This window comes from Danaus plexippus, chromosome Z (assembly GCF_018135715.1).
Source record: "Danaus plexippus chromosome Z, MEX_DaPlex, whole genome shotgun sequence".
Taxonomy (NCBI): Eukaryota; Metazoa; Arthropoda; class Insecta; order Lepidoptera; family Nymphalidae; genus Danaus; species Danaus plexippus.
The window spans coordinates 2093515-2114888 of NC_083559.1; the positions used below are offsets into that span (position 1 = coordinate 2093515).

General features: G+C 32.8%; 1 protein-coding gene and 1 long non-coding RNA gene across 8 annotated transcripts in view; one reads left to right on the plus strand and one right to left on the minus strand.

The window, feature by feature from the left end:
• LOC116777086 (basement membrane-specific heparan sulfate proteoglycan core protein) overlaps positions 1 to 21374 on the minus strand; it is an 88917-nt gene that overhangs the window by 9356 nt on the left and 58187 nt on the right. For 5 of the 7 annotated variants that reach the window (XM_061526129.1, XM_061526127.1, XM_061526126.1 and 2 more), the window contains 40 exons: positions 20123 to 20233; positions 17366 to 17476; positions 16151 to 16258; positions 15768 to 15881; positions 14957 to 15181; positions 14472 to 14591; positions 13893 to 14016; positions 13597 to 13706; positions 13413 to 13526; positions 12022 to 12417; positions 11873 to 11926; positions 9780 to 9913; positions 9183 to 9276; positions 8819 to 8953; positions 8478 to 8729; positions 8211 to 8407; positions 7972 to 8096; positions 7663 to 7885; positions 7405 to 7584; positions 7179 to 7321; positions 6898 to 7066; positions 6581 to 6792; positions 6285 to 6500; positions 5879 to 6151; positions 5665 to 5773; positions 5468 to 5565; positions 5156 to 5392; positions 4985 to 5075; positions 4724 to 4836; positions 4437 to 4614; positions 4154 to 4355; positions 3740 to 3900; positions 3270 to 3488; positions 3004 to 3190; positions 1898 to 2227; positions 1253 to 1469; positions 976 to 1164; positions 611 to 890; positions 306 to 456; positions 48 to 225 (listed from right to left, as the gene is read on the minus strand). In XM_061526129.1, coding sequence (XP_061382113.1) covers positions 48 to 225; positions 306 to 456; positions 611 to 890; positions 976 to 1164; positions 1253 to 1469; positions 1898 to 2227; positions 3004 to 3190; positions 3270 to 3488; positions 3740 to 3900; positions 4154 to 4355; positions 4437 to 4614; positions 4724 to 4836; positions 4985 to 5075; positions 5156 to 5392; positions 5468 to 5565; positions 5665 to 5773; positions 5879 to 6151; positions 6285 to 6500; positions 6581 to 6792; positions 6898 to 7066; positions 7179 to 7321; positions 7405 to 7584; positions 7663 to 7885; positions 7972 to 8096; positions 8211 to 8407; positions 8478 to 8729; positions 8819 to 8953; positions 9183 to 9276; positions 9780 to 9913; positions 11873 to 11926; positions 12022 to 12417; positions 13413 to 13526; positions 13597 to 13706; positions 13893 to 14016; positions 14472 to 14591; positions 14957 to 15181; positions 15768 to 15881; positions 16151 to 16258; positions 17366 to 17476; positions 20123 to 20233 — 6880 coding nt within the window. The remainder of the gene's footprint in view (positions 1 to 47; positions 226 to 305; positions 457 to 610; positions 891 to 975; positions 1165 to 1252; positions 1470 to 1897; positions 2228 to 3003; positions 3191 to 3269; positions 3489 to 3739; positions 3901 to 4153; positions 4356 to 4436; positions 4615 to 4723; positions 4837 to 4984; positions 5076 to 5155; positions 5393 to 5467; positions 5566 to 5664; positions 5774 to 5878; positions 6152 to 6284; positions 6501 to 6580; positions 6793 to 6897; positions 7067 to 7178; positions 7322 to 7404; positions 7585 to 7662; positions 7886 to 7971; positions 8097 to 8210; positions 8408 to 8477; positions 8730 to 8818; positions 8954 to 9182; positions 9277 to 9779; positions 9914 to 11872; positions 11927 to 12021; positions 12418 to 13412; positions 13527 to 13596; positions 13707 to 13892; positions 14017 to 14471; positions 14592 to 14956; positions 15182 to 15767; positions 15882 to 16150; positions 16259 to 17365; positions 17477 to 20122; positions 20234 to 21374) is intronic. The other 2 variants (XM_061526128.1, XM_061526130.1) reach the window with 2 other exon arrangements.
• The window catches only part of LOC133319911 (uncharacterized), a 44973-nt gene continuing 42040 nt past the window's right edge, over positions 18442 to 21374 (plus strand). The window contains exons 1-2 of the long non-coding RNA XR_009753369.1: positions 18442 to 18888; positions 19215 to 19377. This is a non-coding gene — a long non-coding RNA (uncharacterized LOC133319911). The remainder of the gene's footprint in view (positions 18889 to 19214; positions 19378 to 21374) is intronic.

Consider the following 21374-nt stretch of genomic DNA (forward strand, 5'->3'; position numbering starts at 1 on the left):
TTTTCCATATAAAGTTAATACACATCAATGACATGCATCATACTAACCTTAATCTATTATCTTGCACAATTTCTATATGCCTTGGTAACGGTCTGCCTCCACTTCTACCCCATGTAACAACGGGTGCCGGAATGCCGGAAACTCTACATTGTAATTCAAATTGACTTCCAAGTGCTACAGAATTTTCTCCTGAAGGATATATTTGTGTAGAAGGCGCTTCACGTCCTATAATTAATAATAATAATTAGCGATATAAGTATAACTTATATTTTTATTATATTAATTTTATGAATGTTTTTGCGTACTCTCGATATCAACGTAAACATATGTCTGAGCTATTGGTGTATTGTCGACTGTTCCTTCGCAAAGATAATATCCTTCATCGCTGTCTTGAGCATTTGATATGATGAGCTCATTTTCCCTCTGACTTGTACCTGACCCAAAGGATCCTTGGAACTAAAAAGTAACATAAGGTTAGTTAGTTAGATAATAACAAAATATCAATTCTGTATAAGATAATTAAAACCAATTATTCTCATCAATGTTGTTATCAAGCAAACTTATGTGTCGAAAAAAAAAATAACAATTTAGAAATATTTTGTCAACTGACCTTAGACCATCTGATTAAGGGTAACGGATATCCTACTGGTTCGCATTCAATTTTGCCAATGCCTCCAGTGGGAATTGTGAGGCTACTCACTGACACAGTCACATTTGGATTTTGGGTTGGCACTATTGACGGAACTATGGTTATGACAACAAGCACTGGTTCAATCTGGTATGACGTTGTCTGACAAATGTAAACACCTTGATTTTCCATTATTGCATTATTTATATATAAGACACCGTTGGAAGATCGAACGTTTTGAAGCAGTGGAGTGCCATCTTGCCTGTAATATAATAGAGAAATAATATTACTTTTTTATTCAAAATAAAAGTGACGGAGTAGTTGATTGTGAACGAAAAATAACTCACCTGACCCAATCAATGGTACCAGCAGGTATACTTGGTGTTCCAGTACAAGCTATCGTGACACTTTGTCCTTCGTTGATTTGAGACGAAGGTGACAGGACAGATAGTTTTTCACGAGGTGAGGTTGGCTTACGTCGAACAGTTATAAAAGCAGTCCGGTGAGTGGTTCCAGCCGTGTTTGTTGCTATACACCTGTAATATTTGGATTTGATAATTATATGATAACTATACCTAATATTTCGCAATCAACAAGTGTTTTTATTTTAATGGTAAGCAATACCTGTATTCGCCAGAATCTTCTTCATTTGCGCTTTCTAAAATAAGTAAGTTTCCGAAGGTTTCCATAGCTCGCGGTAAGGCAAGAGTGGATGCCCTTTGCCAAGTAATTCGTGGAGCAGGATTGCCGGTTGCTTCACAATTAAGTTCAACTCTGTCCCCTTCGTAATATTCTTGTACTGAAGGACTTATGGATACTCTGGGCAGAGTCATGTCATTACCTAAGATACAAATCTCTATTTAATAATTGTTAATAAGTAGGTACAATATTTGAGTTATTATTCCTCTAAAGAGTCTAGGAGATATTTAAAAAATACTTAATTTCCTGTACACACAGCATATTTTGTTATGTATTTAATTACCTTTTGCGTAAAATACCCAATCCGGCACAACTATTCCATAAAATAAAAGCATGAAACAAATTTAATGATATTTTTTATAAATAGGTATTATATAACCGTATAATCTTATTTGCAACGATTATTTAAGGAAACATTTTTCTCATAAAAAAATTAATAATAATCTTTTAATTGGGACTGTATATTGAAGTATTATACAATACTTTTTCAAATGCTATTAAAGTGAAACTATAATATAACTTTTAATAAACACTGTAATTTTTTTTATAATGGTCCATTTTATTGGTTACCTGGCACTTTTAGAGTAGCAATTGCTTGGGCCGTTGAAAATCCATCACTTGTCTCACAAATGTATTTACCGCTGTCAGATACTTGCAAATTTGTAATAAGGAGGAGGCCTGTTCTTTCATCGATTTGGGTTCGATCTTGCGGCAGATTGCCATCAGCCTTATACCAGTTAATTTTCAAATTGCTTCGAGCCATTCGGCTTTGAGCTTGGCATGTGAAGTTGACAGTACTGCCTACTTCTTGAATTTTAATAGTGGGTAAGCTAATTTTTACAACAACAGAACTCTGAGGAGGAGGCAGACGTGTGGTCACATCAGTACTGGAGTCACCACCTAAAAATTAAAATTTTACTATTAGATACCGAGAAAAATTTAAAAATTTAACCGTTATCACAATTAAATAATTACGAATAAATACAAATACATAAACACAATACATAAATAAATGTATACATAATATTTATAGATTATAACAATAAGGAACAAATAGCACATTTTGTAACTGTTACATAACGACACAACATCACAGCACCAAATCGTGTAATTGTATTTGGACGTCAACAGTAACTTAGCGTAAATATGTAGTAAATATTTTGCGAAAGCATAACAAGTATAGACCTAAACACAGGACTGGACAATGCAACAGAACACTATGGCTTTATCCTTCTGACTACCTTTCTCTGGCAATGTGGTAGACAAAACACCTAATGTAAATCCTCTTTCAGTAACAGTTCGGCACTCATAGATTTCCCCTTGCCGTTTTGTATTCCAGAGAGTATGCCATACGTGTTCGCCTCGCCAGCCATCTTTGTATAGTTTTGATTCCGAAAAATGTTTTTCGGGCTTTATTTCCAGTCCCTCGAAGTAAAATTTTATACTCAAAGGTTCTGGTGCTCTATATTTGCATGTAAATGCAACACTGACTACCGATGAATTTGGAAAGCGATCGTATATAGTTGGGTGAAGTTCCATGATCAGGCCTAATAATTTTGGATATAAAAAGAAAAGCATAATAAAAGTATGAACATATCTATTTCCGCACATATTATAAGATAAATTTATATAATGATAATTGTTACGTATTAATAACCTTTAAATGTTTTACTTACCGACAGTTGAGCAGTCCGGTCCAGTGTAAGGTGGGGGGCAGTTACAAATGACTTGATCGTAACTACTCAGTTGACAGTCATAGCCATTGCAGTTACACCGTTGACATCTATCTGATCGATCCTTGTAATACCCAGGGGCACAGAGTTCACAACTGGTTCCAGCATAGCCTTCAGGACATATACAAAGCTAAAACAACAAAAAATTAGTAACTATGACTAGAAGATAAGTGTTTCGTAAAGTAGAGTAATTTAAATCTTGCATTCACCTCAACACCTCTAGCCGCAGGCGACGTAGGATCAGATCCCTCAGCTGCGGTATCCATTGATACATCAGCGATAGAAGTAGAGTAGATATATGGATTTAAAGTAGCTCGTACTAATACCCTGTTAAGGTTCTTTAGTACGGACATGAAATCAAAGCGGCTCGCTCTGTTAGCAGTATTTAGTATGAACCAATTATTTTCACGTAATGGAACTTGGTAACTCTAAAACATAAATAAATAACATTACAACAACAGAATGGAAAAATCGATATACGAATATCTCGAGTACTTATTTAAATAACAGATTTGTGCTATTTGGAATGACAAGATATATTTTTTGGACATAAATCCAACTCTATAAGTAAATAGAAGGCATTTTACATACAAAAAAAAATACATATTTTTCTGTTCAATATTAAGACTGCTTATAAAAAAAAAATTACATTTAAATTTAAATAAAATAAACAGCTTACTTGTGCTACACCGCTTCTTATTGGTACAGGGTTCGTCCAGTAAACTGATATATCCTTGCCAACGAGAACAACATCAGTACCAGGTAAAGAAGTAATGTCACGAACTGACTCGAATTTTTGAGTCAATGACAATGTTCCGCCGTAAGATAATACTCTGTTACCTGAAGAATATTTAATATTGTAGAATTTCGACTACGGTACCTATACAGGTTGTAAATTAATTGATTTATTATGAAAAAAAAATATTTTTTTCAGGATCTTCTAAGTATTATACTAATTAAGAAACAGTTGAATAGTGACATTATAGTACAAATATGATTAAATTTAAAGATACTTGGTGTATATTCCTCTTCTAACACACATTTTGCAGTACACACTTAAAAAAATATACTTGTCAAGTTGTATATTTCATACCTGGGAAAACGGGCAATGACCAATAGAGATCCTCTCCACTAATGGGTTGTTGAGAAAAGATATAAGTCAGTTCACTTTCTTTCGGAGCAGATTGGAATTGATCATTGATGACTTGGTCCGCATTGATATTCATAAGTGTGTATCCACCATTGTTTTCGTCAAATATCGGAGCACCCAAAGATACTCTGATGTAATGATTAGCCTATAAAAACAAATCGTATTTAAGAATCTCGACAGTTTTGGGCTCTGTGGTAGTAAAAAATATATATATTTATATTCTTACTTCGCGACAGTCACTTGTGACACCAGAACAGTAACAAGAATGACAGCCCAGCGGGTTATTTTCATCTAAACCAAACGTCCCTGGTCGACAGCGATCACAAAATTCTCCTTCAACATTTTGTTTACAAGAGCATCGTCCTAAATCATCACATGGTATTTCTTCGCCTCGTGGATCACAACTGAAATATTTTTAAGTGGTAATTACCCAAATATGTATATGTACATATGTGTGAATATATGAAGGACAAGAGTTTAAAAATAAATAAATATTAGTATGGTAGAACATACTTGCAGGAAGGCCTAACTGTAGGATTCTGAAGAACACAGTTATTATATTGATCTCGCTGGTAACCATCCTTGCAGACTTCACAATTTGGTCCATCGGTGTTGTCACGGCAGTCCTAGAAATTATTTTTAATATATCTTAATTTGAATGAGAGTTTTTTTTATATTTATACATATTATATTCTCGACCCAAATCGAAAATCTTATTATTGTCATTTTTTAAATAAATAACAAATACATTCAATTATATATGGGAATACTTACATAGCAAACGCCTGTTTCTGGATGACAATTGGAGGAGTGTCCATTACAATCACAAGGCCCACAATGTTCTAGGTAGATGCCACTTGAACTCCTACAAGCGAAACAAAAATTTAATAAATTTATCAAGAAATAATTTTTATATATGTCATGCAAATTTATATTAATATTCACCTCGTAAAACCAGGAGCACAGTCTTCGCAAGATGTCCCAACGTAACCTCTGGGGCAAACACATTGTTCAACATGTTGTGCCAAAGGACCGTCGCCGTTGGGTTCTGCAGTTTCAATACTAGCGCTAACTATGGAAGCTAAATCGACGTTTGAAGAATAAGTAGCTTTGACCAAAATTGCTTTTACATCAGCTAATGCAAGAAGGAAATGTTCCCGGGATACTTGTTTACCATCCGGTCTAAAACAGATACAATTACGTTAGTATGCAATACCTTGAATAGATAAGAAGGTATGTTGTATAGCTATAAATAACCTTTGCCATCCTTTTTCTAAAAATTCGACTGTTGCATTCAAGTAACCATCACTGTCCGGAACAAAGTTGCCAAAGTAATGGAATGTCAGACGATTCTCCTGCAAAAAGTTAGAGATTTTTGAAAGTAAAAAATCAGTTAATTTGAATAAATTAAATTATTTTATTTCTAAATCATAAAAAAATTATGTAATACTTACGCTAATCAATTGTACATCGGCTGCAGTATTTTGTCCGCTCGGAGAGTAAATATGTTTAAGTTCATAGTTAAGTTTGCCACCATAAGAAGTTACTTTATCTCCAGCAAAACTGTCAATGAAAATTAATAACGTAAGCTAATAATAACATTATTATATAAGTATTTATATTTATTAGTATCATGTATAATTTGACGACTTTAAGTGATTTCTTTACCTGTTAGGAAGACTCCAGTAAAAGATGGAAGGTTGGGAACGTTCATAGGCACTTAGACTTATTTCGTTATTGTAAAGTTCTGGTTGTAAATCTGTTTCGATTGGTATGTTATATCTCACTGCTCCAGCTTGACCAATCGGCGCGCTCTTGTAGACCTTTACTTCGTCTACTATTTTTGGAACATTGAAATGGACGCTAGTAGTTTTACGTCGTAAATTACTAATACGACACTCCTGGGATACCCCGGAACAGAAACATAAGGCGCAACCATGTCTGTAAAGTAAAAAAATCATGACTAAAGTCTGATCTAACAAAAAATTTCAATTAAGTTATGTTTTATATAACAGTGGTTTTGTTTTAATTATAAAAAAAGAAATTTCATCATCGTCATTAATATTGGACTAACCTAAAGTCATTTGATAAATAGAATGAACCATTCTTGCATTGGTCACAGTATCTTCCTTGAACATTTTCCTTACAGACACATTCATCAGGTGGACGTACGTGGCTTGTTCCTACTGGGTTACAATTATCTTCAACTTTAGGTTTACAGGAATCGCCCGGAATTAAAGGATTACCATAGTAGTTCGAGGCACAATAGCTGCAGTCTGGACCTTCATACCTGTTTAAAAAACAAGTATTTTTAAGAGGTATTATAATGAACATAAAATATTGAGATTTGCTTGATTTGTTTGTACTTACCCTTGTTGACATTCACATACAACATTGCCACTTGGACCCACGGCACATGACCTAGCGAATTGGTTGGCACGGTTGGTGAGCGGGCATGGACAAGGTTTACAATCGCCACCGCTGCTTGGGTCTCCATATGTTAGCGGTGGACAAGGAGGCTTTGGAACACAAGTTCCATTCCATGGTCCTCCGCTTTGTCGCTCATATCCATCAGAGCATTTCTATAACATAATATATTATTAATAAATCATATCCGATCACCATATTTACATATTTCCCATAAATTTAATGTAATTGTTTCCAGAGAAGAGAATAAGAAAAGGTACCTCGCATGATCTTCCTTTGTAACCTTTTGGACAAGTGCACTCTTCAACAAGACTAGCCGATCCTAGGCCTACATTATTGCGTTGAGCGGATTCCATATTAAAATCAGTTATATTAACACCAGCATTATTTAAGTCGGCTCTCAAAAGAATCATGCTTATGTCATCCAGCCTTAAAAAAATATATTTTTTTATTAAGGTTCATTGTTTAATTAAAGTTCATGCTATATGATAAAATATTTATATTTTTCATATTTAACACATATATATTTTTTTCAACTTACGCCATCATAATATCTTCGCGTGTAGCTGGTACTAAGCCTATTGAGCTAGGTTTTTGCCAATCGCCAGGAGTCAAACGAGCATTAATATTAGGTTCCCTTGAGCGATCGTTGCGACTTTGGTGAACAAGAGTTTGATATTTACCCTAAAATATGACATAAATTTGATTTACGTTTACAAATGAACAAGCTTTCAAAACAAATAATAAGTAATATTTGTGTATCTTACCACAATGACAACATCTGGTACATTGTCGTTTATGACGTATCTCTGAGGATTATGTGGAGACAATCTGTATTTTATGCTGCCCCCATAAGAGGTCAATTGATTACCATTATAAGTTTCCGGGAGTGTCAGATACGGATGAGCACCAGTGTTTCTAGCAAAAGCCGAAGCGAGTTTCGTCACCTGCAATGTTGATTATTGTAAAAAGAACAAATACCAACCAAATTGTTTTTTATATCGTATATTAAAAATATGTATTACCATAGCTCCGTTTCTAAGAGGCTGATAGTAATATTGGTTTGTGATTTCTTGATCTTTTTCAACAACAGTGTCGCCGTATGGAGATGACTTAACGCCAACCAATCTCGTTCCTCCTTCTCCAAGCAAAGGTGGCATATTGAATATGAATAGATCTGCACTTTGACACTGAGTTGATTTTCCAAAACAGAAGCATCTGATACATTCATTCTGTGATCGGGCTTCGCTGAAAATTGAAAGCACTTTTTAAAAAGAGGTTCCAATAAACGGGTATAATTTGTATATATATCGTAATAAAAAATAACCCTCTACCTATTGAAATAACCTGCAGGACATATTCCTGCGGTTCTATTGACGAACACAATGGAATCTTGGGGAGCAAGTGAAGATCCTTTGTTGTTGGTGCCTTCACAAGAGTAAGCACCACTGTCCTCGGGCTACAAAATACATAAAATGAACACGTTTTTCAAATATCTTTTACCACAAATACATACGTAAAAAAAATCTAATAAAAGATTTTTGTATAACAGTTAGAAATGACAAAAGCTTACCTGCATATCTGGGCAAGTAAGTGTTCCTATTCCATCTTTGGATGTCGCTACACATTTCTCAGGGACATGCTGCCAGTTCAAACGCCAAGATATGAGCGGTACCGGTATTCCTTGGGCTTCGCAAGTAAGGGTGAGGGTGTCACCAGTATTCAGTCTTAAGTTTGCGGGAGACGGTTGTTTCGTAATGTATACAGGAGCTATAAATTTATACATGTATATATTTATGGTCTTTCTTATTTTAAAACAACTGAAGAAATGTTACCTTACCGCAACTTAATTCGTCAGACATATCAGCACAATCGTATTGACCATCGCAGTAATATGTTTTAGGAATACACTGGTCATTGCTCTTGCAAGCAAATTCAACCGGCAAACATTTGCTATTAGGGTCATAACGTCCGCAATTTTGTTCATCGGAACCATCTTCGCAATCGTCCTCAGAGTCGCATACCCAGAAGTTTAATATACATTTTCGGTTCGCGCATTGGAATTCGTTTGGATTACAACGGCCATTAGTATCTGTAAATTTAATGAATATATAAAAATACTGAAATGTCGTCTTCTATATATAAAAAATGCTTAATGATAACGTGTCCAAGAATACGTACTACAGGAATGTTCATCAGAGCCATCTTTACAGTCTTGCTTTCCATCGCAAATGGCAGTTCTTGCAATACATTGTCCGTTACCGCATGTTGCTTCAGTACTCTTACATCTTGGGAATGGTAAAACGTGTGATGGTTCTGCAAAAAGAATCAGAAATGTATATATGCTTTTTTATTATTGAACTACTGTACATTAGTTTTGAAGTAAGGAATGAAGCTCAAAATAGTATACCTAATATATAATTTTAAATAGACAATAAAAATTATTATGTAATACAACTGCAGTCATTTTAGTGTTAGTTATTTTTTTTTTTATTCTTTTCTTAATTATCTATCTATCTTAGATCTTTTCATATGTATCTCTTACCGTATTTTTCTACGGTGAGGGTGACCCGTACTTCAGATCCAGGCGTACCTAGATACCTTGGAACTTGACAGATGTATACACCGCTGTCAGCCGACTGCAGCATTATAAACAAATAGTTAATATGCATACCGCTAATATACTCCCACTTTTTCAGCTCATATATATATATATATATATATGTATACTATACGGAATATATTTTTTTTTTCTCACTTCTTTTTCAATTTCAATCAGTTAGATCTAGCTTATTCTACTACTAAGTCTATATATTACAATTTCTAGTTTCTGATTCGAAATACCGATAAAATAATATTATATTTCCGGTATTGTCAGCAATACCAATATTTCAAAAATCTATGTATGAATAAAACCTTAGAAAATAAGAGCTTAATTCGGTAAAATCTCGTAGACGGTTTAGTAATCAGAAACTTTTTTGTTTCTTTTTCATTACTTTTTATTTAATTAAATAAATTTTACTGCACACACACATATATACACACACACACAAACACACACACACACACACACACACACATATACATATCATTTTGGGAAATCACGGTGAAAGATAAACATAGAAGTATAAACTAAACGTACCGTCACTTTCTCCATTTCAAGACGACCGTTCCTGTCAGTTGAGCCAGGTTTTAATGGTCTTCCGCCTTCCCTGACCCAACGAACTGGAGCTCTTAAGTCGCTTTCATCACGACACGAAAATACTACATCTCCTCCTAAAACATGATGGCAGAATAAGTAATTTATCTCAAAATAATTATTCTCTCCCAGACCACATGCTAGACCCTTTTTCTGTATAGTTACCTGAAATACAAACTTACATTGACATTGTGTTAACATCACAAATGTAACTATTATCATATTTAGAAATTTAATCCAACAAAATTCTTTTGTTAAATTCTCTGTTAGTTAATAAAACATTAAATACTTTTGTGATTTCATTAATGATGTTTGTAAATACTAGTAAATCCATCCGAAAATTCAAAAAAAAAAAAACAACATGCAGAATCGATTTTACGATCCTTCAAGTCAAATCTGATAACAAAAGATTTGAACCCCTTGAATTTTGCAATCGGTATCCAAGCTTTAATGCAATTATATTGATTCCACATTAAAATGAGCGTGAATGATGGATGACATTACAGATTTAGATTGAATTACGTATGATTATACCAACATATTCCTGAACGGTGTTGAGAAAGCGCTGTAACATGGAAATCTAAATGAATTGTTTTAAAAACATCGAGTAAATCTCATCTCTCCAGAACATGGCTTTATATATGTATGCTTGAAATTTAGCCTTAAGGCTTAATTTAAACAAAAAATCCCGTTGAGTTCAGCCTGCGCAATGTACTTTCTCAAAATCTTTTTATTAAACATTCCTTACATTTTTCACTTACTGTCCCCGCATATGTAATATATATCATGCTTACCCCCGCTGCATATTTTATCAATGTAATTATCTGTTTAATTGCAAACTATTATTTTTATTCATGCATATTTTATTTAAATACAAAACCAACCAAAATAAAAACGTTAAAAATGATAAATAATGGAGATGTGATTGTTTCATTAAACGCAATGTAGTTCAGTTCAAAATTCATAAACCCTTACTGTGCACCCAAAATTAGGCATACGGACTCACCCGAGTGTACTGTGCCGCCACCATGAAAGAGATATAAAAGAAAGTTATACTGATTGTATAAATAACAGCGATAACTTATAACATACGTATCAAGAGTAAGCACCTTCACCGAACAACATAGATGTGAAAGTAATTATCTTCGCAACTGTTAAAAATACTCACACTTCAGCTGGTTAAGGTGATTTGAAAATATCAATTGGATTATATTTGTATTGAATATCCTAAGATTTCAGTGTATACGTCGTTTTGTATGAAATATATTAGTTTTGCTAATATAACTAAAGTTCTATTCAAACATTAGATTATTTTATTTCAAACGTTTAATACAACAACTGCTTACATGTTTCGTTTAACATGTAAATATTATAAACAGTGTAAAATTTTTAAATTATTTTGCAGATTCAAAACCATGTTTGTATCGAAGGTTCCTTATAATTTATGCAACTGTCTATGAAGAAATATGAAGTAGAAGAAATTTTTTATATGGTGTGGGGTTAAGACCAAAGATAACAGTAGCTAAGATTTTTACCGGTACTGTATTGAAATAACTTAATTTATTTTTTTGTGCAACATGTATTTACGTATTTTTATTGTGACTTTCCTGTCTGTATATAAAATGCAAACGTAACTCTTAAACAGATTTCATCACAAATTTTAATTCACCTAATACAATTCCCACAATTATGTTATAGTTTGTATGAAAAGTAGATGAAATCATCCATTAAGTAATATTATTTTCTAGTAAGTACCACAATTTGATAAATATGTCTTGAATATCTCCCGCCACCGTATCTGTTAAGCTTACCTTTGAATCCATCCTTTGAAAGGTTGTACAGATATATTCTAATTATACATGAACACACATTTACAACTACAAATTCGTAAATAACAACTTGTTCGTAATTCGTAAATACATTTTTAAAGATTTTTATTTTTTATTTCTTATCATTCTTTTTATTAAACTTTTTTTTTTTTGCAAGTTTAAAAATTCAAAAGAGTAATAAAGAATAACATGAAATGGTTAACTTACCGCTGCGAACTGATTGTTCCTTAGGATAGGTTTTGAGATTCAATACAATGGGACCTGTAAATAAATTAAAATGTTTTTTCAATCACTATTCCATACAATTCACGTTATAAGTTTACTTCCAAAATATATTTATTGTCCATATGGAATACCTGAATTTCCGTATCTTTGAGAAGTTGAGACCACAGCGGGACGAGCAGTGCTAGGTGGGTCGGTGTATGGGTAGTAAGACCCGCCCGGAACACCTTTCTCTCCTACAAATAGTCGAGGAGTGCTGGGTGGGTCGGTGTGTGGGTAGTAAGACCGGCCCAGCTCACCTTTCTCTCCTACAAATAGTCGAGGAGTGCTGGGTGGGTCGGTGTTTGGGTAGTAAGACCCGCCCAGGTCACCTTTCTGTCCTACAAATAGTGGAGGGTTGGTGAATGGCCTGTACGTCGTCATACAGTCTGATTCATCAGAGCCGTCACTGCAGTCTTGATGGCCATCGCAGTATCTTATATCAGGAATACACTGTCCCGATATGCATGTCCATTCGTTGGTGTCACACTCTGTAAATACATAGGGGACAATAGAGTATTTATTTACCATACGTTGTCAGAGTAGATATAGTTTAACTCGCTGGAACAAATTCTTATATTTAATCTGAATATGTAAGCATATAAATGCTCTATAGTAACCAAAAATTTTATATATTTCAAACAGCACATCAAGTCTACTCGTAACAGGCAGCACGACATGCAAAAGCTTATCACTATACTATGTTATATTCAAATAAATATAATAGAAAATATAATAATGAAAATAAATTATAATATTTTAAAGCATGCTGAAGTATTGGAGGTTTGTGAGCTAAAGGAAAGATACATGAAATTAAAAAAGGTCAATTCAACTTTGATAGGTCGGATTAACCTTTTTATTCAGCCCAATGGGCTCGGATGTAGGTTTACAAATTTCGGCTATCGAATGAAAAAAAATGGATTTTTCAACACACAACGCATTCCTCAATCAGGAGGGGAAGTTATACGTGTTAGATACCGGAGTTATAACAGTTTTGTTCATCGGAGAAGTCCGAACAGTCATAGATATTGTCACATCGCCTTATGTGAGGTATGCAGCGACCGTCGTAACAGGTAAATTGGGACTCGTGGCAGGTTGTCATCTCTAACGGCGATCTGGACGGCCTCGTTACGTACCACGCTGTATTTGAGCTCAAATGAGGTATCTACATCTCATAATTAATGGGAGAAAAAAATACCGCCTCCTTTGTATTTATTTAATCAAGTGACACGTAATATTATACTAAAGACAATAATAAACATGTGTTTCGGTCAATTATATGATAGATTTAATTGTGCAGTTGTATTAATATGTGCGAATAAAATAGAATATATATTTAAAGTTATGTGTTAGTATCCGTAAAGCGTGAAGTGCATTGTGCCCTTTCCGTGTGCACGATTGCTTTGTATATCTAAGTGCTTTTACCCAGCATTTATTTTTATAGTAATTTACTTAGATACGTTACATTAAAATTAATTTTACTTACGGCAATTTTCTTCATCTGAGTTGTCAGCACAATCCGGATTGTGATCGCACAGGAATTGTATATCAATACAACTACCATCGCGACACTGATATTGATTCATTTGATTGCAGCCATCTGAGCCAGAACGTTTAAAATTTATATATGAATTATGTCACAATTGTACATATAATGACATTCAACTTACATTGTTCGGGACGGCGTATCGCTGTGCAATTGAGTTCATCACTTCCATCTCTACACTCTATCAAACCGTTGCAGTGATAAGCGGCATTTATACATTCCTTATTGAGACACCTATGAACAATAGAAATGAACATTTACATAAAAACTATAACTATATGACAAATCGCACATGAACACGTTAATCATAAACATTCAAGTCACCTGCACACTATATTAATATGTGTAATCGCAAAGTCAAAAATTACAATAATTCGCTTAGCTGTTTAATTTTATTATACCGCCAGTAAGTTTTGTTACCTGAAGTCGTTAGGACCGTTACATTCTGGGCAGTTTATTTCGTCGGAACCATCTGAGCAATCGGGTATTTCATCACAAATTTGTTGATCTTCTATACACCTGCCGTCGCACTCGTGGTTGCAAGCTTTAAAAGAAACATTATTAATTTGTATAGCCTTCAATAAGTGTATTAAATACATTATAAATGAATATTTCGTCAGGCACAGCGTAAGAACATTTGTAATATCCATCGCATCGTCTAGTCAATAAAATTATTCGCTTCGCAAATTTCAATCAACTTAAAATTAAACTACAGCTATGCACATATCACTTTATAAAAATTATTTTACTATACACATTTCATCTTTAAAATATGTAGCTATAGTTATATATATATATCAACATCACACCTCGTCTGCCCGTGATCACGGTTGCTGCAAAGTAACCGAAACGTCGGGATTATGTAGTTTTTAAATAATAAAATCCGCTTAGTAAATCCGAATAACACTAGTTTCAATTATATATATAATGTTCGGTACAATGAATCACTGTCACTGATATTCTATTGTAAGATTTTTGGGCATAAGAAAAAACATTTACCCAGGCAACCATCTTCATCTTCTCCACCAGAACACTCCTGCTGACCGTCGCATCGTGTAGCACACTGTACTTCGGACCCAGCATTGCAAGTGAATCTATCGGGTGGACAACCTGGTACACCTGGAAATCATCATCAAGAACCTATATCATACTCATCAAACTTATATTTATACCGAAACTGTGATGCGGTCACATCTTCTTTACAGGTGCATACATTTGAGAATAGCCAAATCTATCTTAAGATAACATTCGGAGCATAATACTCACCTCGTTGACTAAACGGAACCATGCAAATAATATATTTAAACATGCACATTGCACAAGCAAATCAGCGTTATTCATTACATAAATTATATTTGAAAAACTGTCATAAAAGATATATACTAATAATTTGATTGCATCCAATGACTTACAGCGAAAAAAACAAAATAACTATTACTGTAACCGATGCTACATACAACATTAATTTTTCCCACATTACTCACCACAATTGAATTCATCTTCCCCAAAAGGTTGACAATCTCTTTGACCATTACACCTTTTTGAGATGTTTATACAAGAATTGTCCTGACATTGAAACTGATCCCTTTTACAAGGGCATTCTTTTTCGTCAGAACCATCTAAACATTCTGTAGTACCATTGCAACGAGACTCCCCAGGAACGTATTGTCCATTTGTACAATTATACTGAGAAGCCATGCTTACTGTGCCTGCCATAATATAAAGCACTGACCATAACCGAAACATTCATTTCAAAAAGGCTTTATTCAATAAACAATTATCAAGCTATATACACAGCTTATTGTACTCCATAAAACGTAAATGTGTCCAACCGAATAATATATTTCATTGGAATAATATAGAAAATTTCAACAAAGAAAATTCATAAATAAAAGATAATATTTTATACGTTAAATATAGGAAACAACTGTTGGTAGTTTTTTTTAAAGTAAATATAATTTACCATTCGATTGCATACACTTCGTTTCCGATTTGCTATTTTATTTAAGCTTTCAAAAGTGCACAAAACGTTCGAGTATTTTTTTTAATAAATAATTGTTAATTTATTATCAACTTGTATGTACTTTATTTTTGTTAAATATTGAATACTTATGTATAAAACATAACAAAGAAAGTATATAAAATGCTTAACTAATACAAACTACTGGTGTTTTTATTTTTTTGGTCATGCCAATGCAGGGAGCCAAATTATGTATCAACCACGACCTTCGCAAAAATCTAACGAAATAATTTCAACAGGATGTATTTGAATAAAGAATTTGAAACTTGTCAAACCATAATTGCAATCCCGTTCATCAGAACCATCCTGACAGTCATGCGTTCTGTCACATTTTTTGGATGCAGGTATGCAGTAACCATTTCCACATTTGAAGTCGCCATCACCACATGCTGTCCGGCAAAAGAAAATACTAAATTCTGAACTAAACATATATCTGATTAACGATAGACAAGAACTCAGTGAGGAAGAAAACAGATGAAAGATGGATGTAAAGCTCTACGGGCACTACACTAGTGCGTAAGAAGAAGACAAGAGAGAGTGTTCTATTAAATGAGAAACAAAAAATAAAAGAGAGACAATCGTAAATAGATTCACAGTGAAACAGAAAATGGAAAATTTGGAAGACAGTAAACACAAGTTACAATGGTCCTCAACTTACGACAATTTTGTTCGTCCGAATAATCACCGGAATCGCATTCGTATTGGCGATTACATCTTTGGTACTGTGGTATTAACTTTCCATTTCTGCATTTAAAATATTCATTTACTGAAAATGCAAGCAATTCGTTTAGTTATTGACTTCGTGTTAGAGTTCAATTTAATGAAACCTAGACATATACTGGTTAAATATTTATATATTTAAAAGTTACTTCACGTTTTATATTTTTCTGCGATCATTAAATATGTTACATTCACAACCGAGCATTATATTTAAAGGTTTTGTGCTACACGTACCTATCTAAATCTGTCATATAATAATATATGCGTTTGCATTTGAAAATATTAGCTCGTAACTGGAAAACGGGTCAACCGAGTTTGACAAATTGTATTTTTGTTTCGCTTCATGTCACATTTTTATAACTGTTTAATGCATTGTTGTGAAATCCGAAATGAAATTGATTTACTTTAAGTTAGATTTAGCATGGGCCAATAACAAATATTTTTAAGGAATTTAACATAAAGAAATAACTCTTCTACCTGTTCAAAACGATAGTATTTCGTTTTCCAATACCTAATAATTAAAATAATGAAACCTATGAAGTTCTGTAAAATCAGAATTAAAATATAAAATTTTTGAAACTGTTCTTAATTCCTAAAATAACTTTTTAATTATTCTAGTCTTATTTATTTTTTAATTACTTGTACTGCATCCTATACCATCATTTACTTAATCATCTTATAGTAACAACCTGTCTACAATCTTACCAACACAATGTCTCTCATCCGATCTATCTGTGGGACAATCGACGCGACCGTCGCATCGTTTAGAACGCTTTATACAACTCCCTTGATCACATTGCCATTGGTCAGTAGAGCATGCTTTGAAATATCAATTGAATGCAACGTTAGTAATAGCATAATTTTATTAAGATATATATGGTTAGTAAGGTTTTAACTTACGACAATCGATTTCGTCGCTTCCATCAGGTAAACAATCGCGATAACCATCACAACGTAATAATATCGATATACAACTACCGTTTGCGCAACGAAACATTCCTCTATCTTTGCAGACGTGATCGCCAGACCAGTAAATTAATCGAGATACTTACCATTCCATGATGCATGGACAGAAATGTTCATATATAAGTATATCAACAGTGGTATTTTTTAATGTCCAAATACCTACAGATTTGAAGTGTTATTGACTTACCACAGTCTTGTTCATCGGAGCCATCTCTGCAATGAGGTATTCCATCACATCGTTTTCGGCCCTCTATACATGTGAGGTCGATTTCACATCGGAATTCATCTGGACTGCACCCTATAGATGAAAAATTATTTTACGCTTAAGTACTATCCACTAAATTCAAACAGTGTCTTTGGTAAATAGTGACAAAACTATGAATTTATTTAAGAAATAAGTTAATCCATCAAAATTCATTTGTCATAGTTAGTTCTTATTTGTTTTCCAAAATAAAAATATATTTTTTTTATAAAAATAATAATCATGAAGTTAACACGTACCTAAAACCATTACAGAACTAGCTATTATTAAATTATTGTTTAACATTTTTAACAGTTTTATTATCACTTAAGATTCATTATTATTGTATTTTATAACTCTGATAATAATATCAAAGATATTCATGACATGTGAACATTGACATATAAAGTGTTTTAGATATAACTGGCGTTTTTTACCTATTACGACTATTAATAATTTCTTTCGTATGTACTATAAATTTGTAATAGTATTCAAGAGAAGAGATGAAAGCATCTGTCAGCGAAACATATTACATATTTGGTTTAGATATCTATTTCGATAGATTTTAATCTTTTTGTGTATTGGTCCGGATGCATGTAGAAGATACTTTTTGAAGTAATACTCAGGTTTTGCAAATTATTCCTAGGCATTTAATATTCATACATTCAGAAACAAAGATTTCTGTTTTATAAAATCGATTGTATTGGTTTGGCTTGTTCACTGTATATTTTTCACTTGTGGTCTGCTGCTCTTTATCTTAAAATTTTCTGCTGATGCTTCTGTCTTTTGGATAAATGTTTGAAGGAACGATCAAGAGCTGAATTTTAATTATTCTTTTTAATGAGATTTAAGACTTCCGCGAGTTTTATTCATTTAAATATTCTTTTAACACATAACAATGGCAATAAAGATTTATGTGAATTTAAGGCCTCAAAAGGACTCGTATCTAGAGCCGTAAAAACATTTACAAAAAAAATGAATTTAAGGCAGGCAACCCAAATGTCACTCTGTCGACTGTCAAACCAAGATTTTAAATAAACAATCTAATGAAGCTAAGTACAAAATCTGTTAGACTTTACATAAAACCGATTATTGTTCGATAATACTGCCGCGAAGGTGTTTATATTACACACGTCATGAAAGTACAATCCCAAAAATTAAGGCAGAATACACAATTTATCCTGCGCTAGGTAGCAATTGCCATTGCTACAGCTCTTGTGAGGAATCTACTGCCATCAAACAAATATGCTCCTATGAAGACACATCTAAAGAATCGGAACGTTATCCTGATTATCGATACCAATGATTGTGATAAAATAATAAGCAGTTTCAGTGATACATTTACTCAACGAACGTTACTAAAAATCGGACAAACAAATATTATAGAAGCACAAAATTTAATAAACACGGACCAGCATTACACAAGCACATATGGACAAATCGATCAAAACTTGGTTTCTTTGCTTTAAGTTAGTGTATATATATAATTCTTATTAGTTTCTTAAACACATTATGCAGCAATCTATATAGAGTATTAATTATTGAAATGTGTTAAGTGTTTTTAAAGTATTTAATGACTTATGCATGCCTTTTTTCACATTATAATACCTGAATTAAAAAAAATACTATAAGCCTATATTCATATATAGCTATGAGTTCATCTGTTTTCCTAGTAAGCATGAATATCTTTGGATGATTAATAGGTCCTTTGCTAAATACTTAAATTGACAAAAATAAAACATGGAAATGGTAACTTTCAATTATTCTTTAACAAATAAAATACATATCATTGCAGATTATCGCAATTAAATCTATTCAAATATAATTTAAGAGCGGCCATCATCCTAAACAGTTTAAAACTATGTACAATTAATTCATAGTTTTAGAAAGTCATGTTGTAGAAGCTACTGGCAACATTTTGAAGGTATTGATTAAAACAATATATAAGTAAAGCGAAGGTGAGTCTAAATTAGAGTTTTGTTTTGTTAGTTACTGTCAAACAAGCAGACATATATAAAATTATCTCAATGTAAGGCTTGTCACTTGATCAATTTAAAAAGTGAATTAAATTTTCATGATTTCTTAGAACACATAAAAATTATGTTTGTCAAAGTTACTAAGGTATAATATATATTCTATTGTAAACTTTATTATTCATAACATCGGATTTCTAAAAGCACTTATCTTTATAATCTAATATTTGAGGCTTCTGATATGAAAGATATTCTCATTTCAATAAAGATTGCTAGATTTATGTCAATTGGAAGATCAATTACATGTTATTTAAAATCTCTATATTATAGAAACGCCACAGCACCTTAAGATATATAGATAATATATATCAAAGATAATATTACTAACTGACAGCCAATCCCATCTTGACTTTCAATGTAAGTGATTTATCAAGTGGTATGCAAACCTCGGCCTAAATAATTATTAATGAAGCAATATATGCTATTTAAATCTAGGAATTTTATATAAATATTTTTTTATAAATCAGCATATTTCTTTCCAGTGAATGTAATATATTGTTGTGAATTCAAAGAAAAACATTCGAGGTATGTTTTTCTTAAAAGCAAACCAAAGATAACTGTTTTTCAAAGTTCTCAATGATTTAAATTTTAAGTGATACTGAATATATGTTAAGTATATGTATTTTGTTATATGTTATATATTATAATATACATATCAGTTGCCACTTACCGCAACCCTGCTCATCCTCCCCTTGCGAACAGTCAGCGACTCTATCACACCGGCGAGAGCTTTCAATGCATCTTCCGTCACCGCAAACGAAGTCGTCAACGCCACATTTTTCTGTTAGCAATAAAAAAAAAATACAATGAGTTCACAACGGTTAGCGTTACAAGAATTATAATTTTTTTTTTACACTGATCTAATATTTTGATTAAAACCTTCGCGAGTATTCATTTAAATAAAGCTAATATTTTCGGATATAGCTACTATCGCATTTTTTTATTATTTTAAACTAAACACTCCCGACGTTTCGTTTACTTCGCAGCAACCGTGATCACGGTCAGGCGAGATGGAAATTAGTTTTATTTAAGCTAACACTTGTTAATACAATATAAAAGTTAAAGTATACTGTCACTCCGTTAAAAATATTTATGAGTGAATTGTAGAAATGTCTTTGTTATTTCTCCGTCTCTTCAAATCTTGCTTATACTAAACATCCTATATAAAAAACATTAAAAAAAAATCTGTAGTTTTTGGTAATTCGGTATCATTATTATCATTTTATAACGTTGTAACAAAACAGGACAGAAAGTTCTCTTATCATTTTATGTTTGGCATTCTGATATAGAAAATACTCCCCCAAGTCTGCCTAAACTGTATTCATAGCATGCTTCCTAAATTTGTATATAGTGGTATGAGTAAGTTAAACATTACTATAAAGTTAAGTTTTGATGCAACTGGCTTAATGATTTATTTATACAGACTACTTATGTTTAGATAATTGAGTTAAATATTCCTATTTACAATCACACTAATAACACGTTTATAAATAAGTACTTAGATGGATATGTTTGATTTGAACCAAAGTTTTCAAATGGTAACTAGCCAGTTATTGGGTGGTTAGGAACTTTAATTTTATCCTATGTGCTTACCATTCTATTTCGTGTTATATTAAATATTATTACATTTTGTGTCAGAAGCTGTATGGACAAATCGATTGTAGCCACTCAATAAATCCTGTATATGTCAAAAAAATGTGATCACGTAACGCCCTTACAAAGGTGTTTGCATAAATCAACAATAAAATGTAACAAAAACATAATGCCACAAGATTTTCCTGCCATTTTTTTGCAAGCATAAACATTTTCAGAAATACCTTTACGTAGTTAAAATTCCAAAGACGAAGACAGGCCTACGTGCTAAACTTGGCATTGTATACTAAATAGGGGCCGAGTAAGAGATAGCTTTAACTTGGTTATCT